The 12,088-nt window shown below is 41.9% G+C and overlaps 1 protein-coding gene across 1 annotated transcript; it reads right to left on the bottom strand.

Moving 5' to 3' along the window:
• Positions 1–245: 245 nt before the first annotated feature.
• T265_05582 (hypothetical protein) lies at positions 246–4,520 on the bottom strand (the record flags this gene model as incomplete). The annotated part of the gene is made up of 2 exons (XM_009170634.1): positions 246–504; positions 2,970–4,520. The coding sequence occupies one exon, from the start codon at positions 4,518–4,520 to the stop codon at positions 2,979–2,981; it is 1,542 nt and encodes a 513-aa protein (XP_009168898.1).
• Between the last annotated feature and the right edge of the window lie 7,568 nt (positions 4,521–12,088).

Here is a 12,088-nt window from a genome sequence, read left to right as displayed (position 1 = left end):
GTGAACAAATAAATTTTTAGTGACAAAAATTGCTTTGAGTTAATGAAAAACCATCACTTTAATCATTCCTGTTTATCTTGTTAGTTGTCCGAGTGATCTTATGTAGAAACGATGTAACAAGTGTTCTTCAAATATGAAACCAGTCAATCACTGTTTTCACAATGGCTCGAGATTCAGTCAAGTCTGTGATTACCCAATCCGACAACTCTGAACAACAGAAGAATGCTGATTACATTCAATGGATTCTGGTTTTATTTTTGGCATGTAGCATACCGATTACAATACAGCGAAAGTCTGGTATTCTGGTTGGCGAAATCTGACGATTATCTTCTGCGGGTGAAGTGCATCGGATGAATTTCTACAATATCCGTACTGGTGTACAAGGAGGGGAAAAACTGGAAACTGAATTATTTCTGGTCATTTTTTCATGGAAAAGCTCTGGTTTGATAACTGGTAATCTGTTCTTCTCCGGAGGAAGCGTGAAAGTGTCCGTTGGAGCGGGAGCTGAGTTTAGGTTGGAAAACAAAGAATAAGATTAAAGGTGATCTCCGCGATTAAAAGTTGTAAGCAAAGTTCGCTTGTGCTCACGCTTTCGAAAGTAGTGATTTGGTGGGCTGAACTGGTTTTATTCGGTGAGGAGCAAAATAAGTCAATCACATCAGATAAGCAAACGATTTGCAAATGTCGAAGAAAATGCTGAGTTCAGCTTTATTTGGTGAGGTGGAGAAATCCGGTAATACTCAGTGGAAACTCCATTCTGTCAGTGAAGCCAAACCCATGATGCAAGGCCTAGAAGCAATACGCAGCTGTTTCATGTTTGATTGAAATCGTTATTGGTGTCCATCTCACCAAGCTAAGAGTTTATCGAACCAGCCAGTTGTTGAACCCTACCATTTGGCCAGGAGCAGCGATCAGCAATGTGATTAGCGTTCACTTGGACAGGACGTGACGTCACTAATACTTCGATAACGGAAACCACACATGTTCACTTATGGGCTGGCTCCTAGATTGAAGACTTATCAGCAGAACGTTCCATACACCCACTCAAACAGTCAGTCTTCTGACGTGCTTATTAATCCATGGTGATTTGAAGAGCTTAAGAAATATTCAACAGAAATTTCTTTTCGGACCGTGAGTAGAATCGGTTTGCAAATCAAGAACATTAGCGTCAAGTCAGATCTGTGTGAGATTAAATGTGTTTCATTATATAATTGACAAGATAGTGCACAAAATGTTTTTAAGGATTGAGAGGGCACATATAAGTTGACCGAAAATAGATCGATATGCCACGTGCAGTCTGTTTCCGCAGCGAACTGTAGGTATATTTCACGACTCAACTAGGTCCAACGGCTTAATTTGTAACAATCTTGAGCGATAACTGTCGTCCTAAAGTAATACAACCGGTGAAGACTTGGGATTACAGGTTTTTAGATGGTAGTGAGAATATATCGATCCATCTATCTTTCTCAGATAGAGATTTGGGCCTGCGCCGAGCTTCCTAGCTTTGCACGCCTTTTGATGTCGGTGAGAAGTACAGGTGGAAATGCTTAGGAAATGTCCACACATATTCGTTCTTTTTCATCAGCTGGAGTGTTTAACAAGTCAAGCTGGTTCTTCTCTGATTCTCTCCTTTATATGTACCATAGAGTCCCGGTAAGATCATTACATAAATGAAATGTGAAAGGCAAAAATATAATACCAATATCGACATTTTTGTGAGAGGAGCACCAATTGAAGAAATGTTAGGGCCAAAACAATAGTACGAATGGTATCAGTTAGACAAAAGAAGACCACGCTTTCGAATGCGACTCCGGCCTAGGGTTGATGGGAACTCTTGGTTATGCACAGCCGGTCTCGTCCTTTCTGAAACCCTCCGAATAGTTCCTCCAAAACTAAATAAAAATCCCAATCTCTAACCAGAATAACTTGAACTCATAAGTGTGAGCAACACCCTCAATTGAAGCAGCACACTCAAGTGAAGCAAATTATAAGAGAAGGGTTTGGTCAAGTTTCTGGTGGTCCCCATCCATTTTTACCAATAAGTGTTGAGATTCACAGGGGATTACGTTCTTCCAAGTGCAGTTTGCTTTACCAGTTGGATCTTTTGGGCATTTGGAATCGCAGAACTTCGGAAAAAGTCTGTTTCGGTGAATTGAAGTGGTAGGTATTCCGAATGAGAAGCTTACCCAAATGCACATTGACGAGGTTTCCTAGTATGGTGACCACACGTTTACGAGTCAATTGGCAAGCTCGGAGAACAGTCAACATCCACCCGATCAATAACCACTGAACAGCCCCCTAACAACCCATCTCATTTACTAGCGATGGTGTGATGTTATCAGAGGATTGGTCCTCAGTGAATCACTCAATGAATCACTCAATCACTTGGCGTGGTGTGGGACAAAAGTGAAATGGATCACTTGACTTCGCTGAGTTTTGGAAATCCTGCAGTCTGTTGTAAATCAGAATATTATTCAGCACAAATCTCTGCGGATTTTGAAAACATCATGAAACTCTTTGAAACTCTTCTGTTTAGTATGGGTTTTAAGTTAATATCTGAATGCCAGTCAGTAAATCATGTCAGATCGACGCAGATGCCTTCTACTTATCTCCTCAGGGAGGCTGAATTACGTAGCTTACCAAAAAAAACATAAGTTTTTGTTCCTACTCTACTTGCGTATACAACCAACCCTGCTTGTTTTGTCTTCAGTAAGGGCACTGAAACTGAAAAAAAAAATTATCACGTGTGTATGAGGACCAGATGATGATGTTCAAACTTCTCGTTATGAAGGATTTGTGGGCCTTTGTCCGACAACCTAACCACATAAATTTTACTACAAAATATGAAGTGGGAATAGAAATGTTACTGTCCAGAAAAAGTTCTTCTGAAGCGCATTCAGCTCAGGCATATACAATTAAGACAGTCCGATATCATGAGAAAAATGTGGTAAAATAAATTGTCAACCCACTTTTGTGTGTCATCTTTGGGGAAGCCAAATTTCGCTCGTCGTTATCTCATTGCAACACTTGGGTATAGTTGCCTTTTCGGAGAGATTAGTTGTGGCCTCGAACGGAGCGTTTTCTTTTAAAAATTCGGTAGGTGAAGGCATTTCTGAGAAAGTTTCTTTCTGACTTTCATTTTTTGCACTCTCACTCCCACTGGAACCAGTTGCGAAGCTAAAATCCGCAAGACCGCTGCTTGAGGATTCTTTTTCATTTGCTTCCCCCAGAAAGTGTTTTGCTTCTGCAGTTCGATCATGGTTTGCTGAAGATGAAGAGGAACTGGAACTTTTTGATCCTGTGAGATTTGAATGCCGTCCATAGGAAGAACAAACATGTTTGAGAAAACGCTGCATGAGTGAGTGACGATTAATCCTCACACGACCAACTTCTGTTCCCTCGGTTGCGCAGTCCGATTTTACACTAGAGTCATCATCCCTACGCAGCCGTGGTGCAGACTGGTTTCTTCGGTATGGTTTCGAATTTTCTGACTGTGGTGAGGTTTGTCGGAAGACAGAGGAACACGATTGGCTAGTTTCGTTCGGAGCGGACAAAGAATCAGCAGTATGGATGTTTTGTTGTAATCGGGATGAACGCGAATGAGGTAACAAAGACGCAATCAAACGTGAGACAACACCAACACCAGTTCGGGTTGAATCTGATTGTGCTGTTGATTTGTGATATCGTGCGGTTTTCCTCGGTACTCGTCCATTCGCGTTTGAGTTGTCTACGGCCAGTCCGAGAGGAAGATAATGTTCAGCGTAGCTACTATTTACATACAGGACGACATACTGTCTAGCACTAGAGTAATATCTTTGAAGAAGCCGCATCCGCCTCTGCGTAAGTTCCAAATTTCTTGTCCCACCGTTAGTTACGTCGTTAGTCCGACCGACTTCCACGGGGATTGGGGAATAAATATGCCACGCTTCAACAATTCCTCCGCTGACAAGAAAAGCAGCTACCAACTGATATTTGTTAGACTTCTCTGTGCGATTCCTGTTCCCTGCTAAAGCCGACTCGACTTGGGAGGAGTGGTAATAATGACGTAGGAAGCGTTTCTCGAAACGTTCTTTTAACCGGTTTGCAATGTGTGTAGGAAGCGCTTTTGGACCAGGGGGTGAGTTTTCTGACGGCTCTGATAACCTTGATGACTCCAGGTAAAACGGAGAAACAGTGCATGTACAAGCATCCGGACTTGTTGCGCTGCTGCCCTCACTGATGGATTTTCGTTTACGACATGCGTCGTAATCATCCCGATCAGAAACTATTGTTGTGCGGTCTGAATTCTGCACTGAGGAGTAGGGCTTGATGGTAGTATTTGAGTATTCGAGTGAACTTTTTGTAACTTGCTGGTGTGCGCTGTGTGAATGTGTAATTGTTTGTCTATGTGACTTGGTTCTTACAGAGTTTGCGCTCCAGCTGGTCGGCCTGGGGCCAGAATCAGAGGAATAGTTCCCCCTGGCTGATATTCCGGGCCGACGGTTGTGCCAGCGATGATTGTAATTAGCCTCAACATGCATAGCTTTTAATGCTGAAATGGAATGGGAATAAGAATGGTAAGCTTCCGAAATAATCTAGGTAATTTATACTACTGCCAAATCTGAGTAGATTAACTCACTACGAAATTTTTAATTCCGGGAATTTCTATCCACTCATACAGAAATATTCAGCCAAAAACTAGCATGACAGTTTTATTTAGAAAAGGTGAAGGTCTGTGTGACGTGAACGAGTTTGTGCAACGTTTTATGGATAGGCATTTCGTGAATCTAGTACTGAGAATTTGTTAAGACTACATTTAGTTTATATGTATGAGAGTTGATCACACTGAGATGCGTGATGTGTCAACATCTATCGTTATTTTAGTTTGGCGTTGCGTCTCATGGATATATCAGTCCTCTTGGTTTTGTGATTTTAGTGGTCTCAACCTAAAATGAAACCAAACTCCCGAATAAACCAGTTGCGGCTGGCTCACATAACCCACTTCAATACTTTTTTTCAGGGAGAAATCAATAAGTATGGTCTCCCTGTGGCAGATATATACAGAGAAAACTTCGTCACTGAAGGTCTTAACCTTCCTCAGGATAGATGTCGCCTTCTTGTTTCGATGGATTATCCTTTTTCTAGGATATCAACATAGATTAGTAAGTATGCTAAATGGTCTTTTTCCACGAGCTTAGAAGAACGGTATTCCTAGGCTTTGTCGAATGATAAATGGACTAGACCGGAAAGCTTCTATGGCATGTGCCCAAGGGAAATTACCACAACTTGACTTAGCATCTAACGACCTGTTTGAATCCATCAAGTTGAAACATATACAAGCTAGAAGGAACGCTCCCAAGAGAGACTGACTATGAGAGAAATTTTCAAGTTATTTGCACGAAGGAAATCTAAATAATAACCTTCTTCTAGGAAGAGGTAGACAGCTTCTGATCAGCTCTTTAAAGTTATCCCTCCATAAATATGTCCCTTTAAAGAGACTAATCTTTAGAAGTGCTCGGTTCTTGATCAATTACTATAAAGGATTTTACCAGGAAAAGAAGGTGCAATGGGGCCACTTTCTCTCTACAGGCTAATTTAGAAACTTACAGAAGGTGGGCATATCCTCGATACTTTGACTCTTTTAACAAGGGGGTAAGCATAACAAGAATTCACGAATGATCAACCATACCCCTTATCACTCCGAAACCGCAGAAGCTGGAGAGTTTCTGTGCTGTAAAGATGAAAATCATATTAAAAATGCTCAATCGCTGGAGGGAACAAGTTGTTTTTATGTCAACATTCGGATATCTAATCATTTCTGGGACACACGAAGGTTAAGTGCAGAAATCTCACGCCAGAACCGGTTGGTCTCCGCTGAGTAGAGGTTTGGACTAAAATATACTGGGAGCTGCCTCTGGTTGTCCCTGCGAATTAATTGCTTTTATGCCAAAGTTCACGGACTGAAGCCACCTGACTCTATTTTGAAGATAGCAGTCTCTCTTGGGGACAGGTTTATTGTCGACGCTATTATAGTAATATTGAAGATGGACAGAAATACCGCAAAGGACGATAATAAAAGAACTAAAATGGCCTTGCAGTTCTGAAAGACTGCATTATTTTGGTTGCGCTTCAAGGTGAGACAAATCAGCCGACACGTTTCTGGTGTCTGCCATCGTTTTGTAAAAATGAGAAGTGAATGAAAAGGGAGCTGACGAAGTTGGAATTTTGACTTCCTAGCACTCGATACTAAAACCTTTTGGGTATGAGGAAGGCATGAACGTTCGACAAGCTATGGAAGTCACACACTTAAGAATGGTACTGATAGATATCAACCGTTGTTCCACTAGTCAGAAGTGTGGCGAATCAGCTGTCAGGTGTGGGCGTGCAAGGCGTTATGGTAGGCAACCGTCCTCGATTGCTCAGTTGGTAGAGCATTATCCCATAAGCGGGGCCAAAGTGTAGACTCCACATCCACGCGTGTCTTTTCATTCGTGCTGTGGATACTTGGGCTGCTGAGTTCAACATTCCTTAAGGACTATTCTACTTCTTGACAATGGCTTGTGGCGATAATTTTTTGTGTATTCTCTTTTTCACTTTCACACTCTCCTTTGGTCACGTTGAATTTGGCGTATGTGCCTCTTGTATCCGAACTTTCGCCTCAAAACTGTTGTGATACAGTCGAGATTTTCTTTGACAGCACACTATACTGCGAAAACTTTGGGATACGATCAACGGATCACTCAAAATTAAATCAGTTTAAAACACCAATATAATGAATTCCCGTGGCGTCTACACCAGTTCCTTTTATTGTTGGTTGCTCGCGTTTGCTGCTTTTGGTGCCAAACTCAAGCCGTACTTTGGGTAATTTGCCTGACTCAACCTTAACCGGAGCTTGCTACAAAATATATCCGTAACGCGCTAAAAATGTGAAACAAAACGCAACCGCCAATCCGTACAGTATCTCCCAATCGTTTGACAGCAGAGGATGCAATTATCTTTCTTGAAACCACCCGATGTGAGAAACACCCTCCTGCCAGTATGACTTTTGGAATGTTCAAAATATTTTCAGATTGATGGAGATGATAGGATCTGGTCCAGGATAGAAACATCTAGTTCTGTGGTTGATGACTTCACCTCAGTAAATATATATCGATAGCATGCAGTAACGATGGAGTTACACGCGTTCAGCCTGCTCACATGTTTCTCTAACAACGTGTGCGTTTTACAGAGTGCGAACGGACGAATTCTGCCGTTTTTACCGAATGTTCATAATCGGTGAACCCATATGATGACCTGTCACGGTATGACTTTCAGTATTCTTGCTTATTTGGGGTGCAGTGGTAACATGACATCGAAACCATTTCTTATACCAAATGTGACAAACCTGAGTATTTGGCCATACGTTTTGTTAGGACTATGCTCATCAGGTGCAAGAATTGCAGAGTCTGAGTGACAGAGAGGACCCGCGTTAGCTTACTCCCAGTTGACCGCTTTCTCATATTTTAATCCTCCCTGGTGGTCGTTGGTTTGTTCGCTGAGCTGGGCAATTTGATTGCAAACGTTTCGTCACCAATCGAGGTGACATCATTAGTGAAATCATCAGTGCGTTATTGTGGAGCGTAGGAGTGCGTAGCGGTGGGTTGGTGGTTGTGCCTTGTTTGTAGCGTGCTTGTAGCGTTTGTTTGCGTTAGGAGTGACCAACCCACCGCTACGCACTCCTACGCTCCACAATAACGCACTGATGACTTCACTAATGATGTCACCTCGATTGGTGACGAAACGTTTGCAATCAAATTGCCCAGCTCAGCGAACAAACCAACGACCACCAGGGAGGATTAAAATATGAGAAAGCGGTCAACTGGGAGTAAGCTAACGCGGGTGTCAAGTGATGAAAAAACATGTCTTCCACCTCTTTATTGCCGAAGCGTCGTACACATTTCGGGGCAGAATTGTGGCAATGATGTTTAAGGGCACGTTTTTAGGCTATGACACAGCGAGGCGTTGGAACGCGAAGTTCTCGGTGATGGCCTGTAGTTGTTTCAATCATCGATCATTGCCATAAGTTAGCAAACTGAAGCTCGCTAAGCTACGACTTTTGCCATTAGGTAATCTGACAATTTCGTGAACAGCATATAGGTATTCTTAATCAAGATCAAGTTGAGGTGTTTCAGTGCAGTTCAGTAACAAGTCAGTTTGAACATAGGAATTACAGAGAATTCCGTTCTGTTGCTGTTTTTTATTTTCACGAAGACTTTTGCAGACCAAGATTAATTGCTTGCAACCCTTTGCTTTACAAAATATATCTGAAGGATGTGCTCCGAGCAGAGTAGAGATATCTCTAAAATTACTAAATAACAACTTCTGATACATCAGCATAATAATCCGTAAGCACATGGGAGGGGGACAACATAACTGTGTGATAAATTTGTAGAAACGGTACTTGTGTTACTCTATCGTCATAAATTATGTAACTGAACGCCGAACACAAGAAAACAGTTAGCCAAATACGGTAACCGATCACAAGAAAACTTGATCCTCCAAGCAAAGACAGTCCCAGAAAAAGAGCTCCTGCATTTCCTCTCAAGAGTGATCTTTATGAGGATGAATAACCATCGTTGGTTCTGCACTTGGTGACATTGTCAAGCTAAGTAACTTGTACTCATTCAGCGTCGCCTTCTTATGGATTGATTAATAATAGGGTGATCGATATACGGGACGTGATACATTCATAATTAAAGATAGTTTTGTGCACCGGCCTCCTAATTTTACTGTTCTATTTGAATAGTTCGTGCAGTCTTACAATCCAACTTAAGAAATCTGCTTCAGATAAGTCCAGCTGAACGTGTGTTAATTCATAAATCCATACTCCTCTGTCGCACGACACGAATAGATTTTGCCATTGAAGAATTCGGTTAGGCAATGCATCTGAAAGCTAGACTTATCGGATGGGATTAAAAACCCTCCATACATGCATTTTGTTGTATCGCTTGGTACGCCATTTTTTGGGTCCGAGTTTTACGCATGCCCGGGATGCAATACAGCTGTTATCAGAATAAGCTGAGGCGCGGGTGTTTTCCGGCTAACGTTTATATTAGTGGAAGTCGGCGTTCGTTTGGTCCGATGGCCGGCGATTGCGCACTACCCATGAAAAAATAGGCCGCTAAATAACGTGTATCCACTGGACGTTGGGTTGCATATTTGAGCGTTTGATCGTTTGATGTACGTGATCGTCTGTTAGCAGTTTTCTGCGACTAATCACATGCTTTCAAATGTTATCCCGTAGGGCATACTGAAGGGTATTCTTTGCAGTTTTAAATCATTTGTTAATTGATATTTCATGCTGCAAGTCTCAGTCTCTGCTTAAAAACCGAGGAGAACTTTTTACTTGACCCATTCTTTTTGGGAATCATCAATACTGCACATCTCACGAAACTCCAGTAGGGAGTATCGATTTCGAGACCTCTCCATCAGTAGTTTGAACCCTTGATCATTCGGCCACAAGCAGTTGATCAGCCCGTGCTCCAGTTACGAAAACTATATCAAGTGGCTAATTGTCGCCTGACTTACCGACTGATGACTCTTCTGATGGGAGCTTCATTCATATGACGAGCAACTTATGGACTGATGGCAGTGTGCCACTTGAACTTGTTATTGGCCCTCTTGTCGCACTGCCTAACTTAAGTTAGGATAGTGGGTTAGTGAGACACCAAACTGAAAAGGTATGGACAAGAATGTGTCACGTTATCGTCCTCGGAGTTGAAAGAACCATTAGGCCTTGACCAGCTCTCCACTGATTTCAAAAGACCAGTAACAAACGCGTCAACTGACATGACATGCTGAGAAGATTTCAGTGAATGGGTGACCACGAACTTAGATGAGACACAGGGGAACGCAGCAACCGAGATAATGGATAGACAACAAGAGCCATTAGGACCAGCTAATTTCGTTGACACAAAGCCCGAATGGAGCATACGACCTCATCTAGAGCGGACTTGATGTCATTTTTGTGACCAAAAACGGAGAAATGATCTTAGCCGTCACGATTCGGAAACACACAATAACCTGTCTTGAAAAGATAGATTTAAGCATATAAAGGACTCGCCACAAATAGTTGATTTAAAGTACGCGATGTCGTAGCTAAATGAAATACAGAGTCACATGTGGACTGGTATTGGTGTCCCAACTTGTTACTTACTTAAAAGTTTATGTACAGTTTTTCGAACGGTGGGAGCCTAATATTGTGCATGCTCGCCATCAACAGATCACAATCGCGTATGGTTATACTGGATTTAGTTTGTGAATACACTTAAAAGGTGTAGTGACGGTAATTGTTAACTGAGTTAGTAAAATGATCAACGAATCCAAGAAACAAACCATCTAAAGTGTCTGTTTGCAAGTATGCAGACAAGCAAGACTTCGATTAAAAGAAGAAACAATGAACTCCGTCGGGGTTAAAGCACCAGTGACTTTACGCAATAGCGTAGTAAATCAGTAACAGACAAAACCGTAAACCATCAAGTTCAAAACTGAGTTACTTTTATGTAGTTCTCCTCAAGGAATTAAAACTAGTGGAAAATGTCTCCAATGAACAAAAACTTATTTTTACACCTTGTTTTCACTAACACCACGGAAGTGAACATGGAGTGAACGTGAAATAAACTCGGAAGTAGGAAAGTCCAACAAACTAACTGCTTCAAGACTGGTAATTAGCGGACATGGGCATGACAAATTCCACTCCTTTATTATACACATTCTACTGGGCAAAGTTTATCAGACCTGGCCTTGTTTTTGCATCGCACACCAGGAAAATGCAAATTTTAACCGTGTTATTTGCCTCGTATAGGATAACAGTTAAAGCGCATGCCGTTTTACGCATCATGATACTGTTCGTGGCAGAGCTTCCTGACAAAGCTTCCAACCACCACTGCTTTTATATGTGAGAAACGCGGCAAACTCTGCTCGCTTTTAGGTTTGTGGGCGCGAGAAAGGATTAAAACGGTCTTTCTAGTGACAATTTCGTGATGAGTAATTTTATCTGCAATTTTGACAGAAGCGGGATTTGACTAACATGGTTGGTAATCGGCGCGAAAGGTGGAAGTGTTGTGTTGTTGCTTATAGAGTCACGCAGAAAAAATCGATAATTCGATATATTTAAACGTTCCCGACTGGAAAGAACTGGATCTAACAAAATGATAAACCTCACATCGATTTGTGTGCTAGGTGTGGGATGGGTAAATCAAATACAAAGTAGGAGATATGTACAAATTGTTGCCTTAAAGTGGCTAGTATTTTCCGGGGTTGCGAAATGACACTCCGTCGGCAGAATATTTAAACCATTATGTCGCTTTCATAAATGGGATTCGAGGTTCTTTGCGATATGAATCCACATAGTGGGAGACATTTTTGGACATAGTGGCTTAGTCACACATTTTATATATTATCTTCATTTACCGGAACATGTTACTTTCATTTTAATTTTTAGTTATTCAGCCAGGGGACACAGAGTGAGACAACGTATTCTTTGGTTACTAATCCAGTGGCAGTTTATCTGTTCACCAAGCTTGGTGTGTGACTTGCAAAGGTTCGCAGACCGATTGCTAAGCTCAGTAAACGGATCGCTTATCACGTAATCGACGGCCGATGAACTAAAACCAGAAACAAATAGTTAGACATGTTTCTGACTGATTCCTCATCTTCTGGATACGTTGTCCAGGTTTCCGATCAACTGCTTGCCTGTGGTGCAGGCAACTGATGCGACCAGGGAGTAGCTGAATCTTCAGGCGGCTTAAACGCCCAGTTCTCAGTCAGGCGGCTTCTGTATTTGACATAGCTGATGTATGCAATCTCAATGACTTGCTGCTACCAGACATTCAAACAACGCTTTAGGATATCCCGACTACATGAAGTTTTTGAAACTTTATGTAAATGAGTCTTCCGCTGTTGTGTTAATTTCGTCGCCCCTAGTTTGCTTTTGCTCGTGGTCCTGTTTGCACCATTCTAATCTATTCCGTTTGCTCAAACTATGCAGTAAATGAGTCGAAATGCAGTAGGCTGGGACTTTACTGAATGCTTCTCAGACGAACCTAATCAACACGTGACAATGTAGTGT

The sequence above is a fragment of the Opisthorchis viverrini genome (genome assembly GCF_000715545.1).
Source record: "Opisthorchis viverrini unplaced genomic scaffold opera_v5_107, whole genome shotgun sequence".
In the NCBI taxonomy this organism is placed as follows: Eukaryota; Metazoa; Platyhelminthes; class Trematoda; order Opisthorchiida; family Opisthorchiidae; genus Opisthorchis; species Opisthorchis viverrini.
Note: the sequence above shows the minus strand (reverse complement) of the source record. Positions and strands in the feature narration are given on the sequence as shown.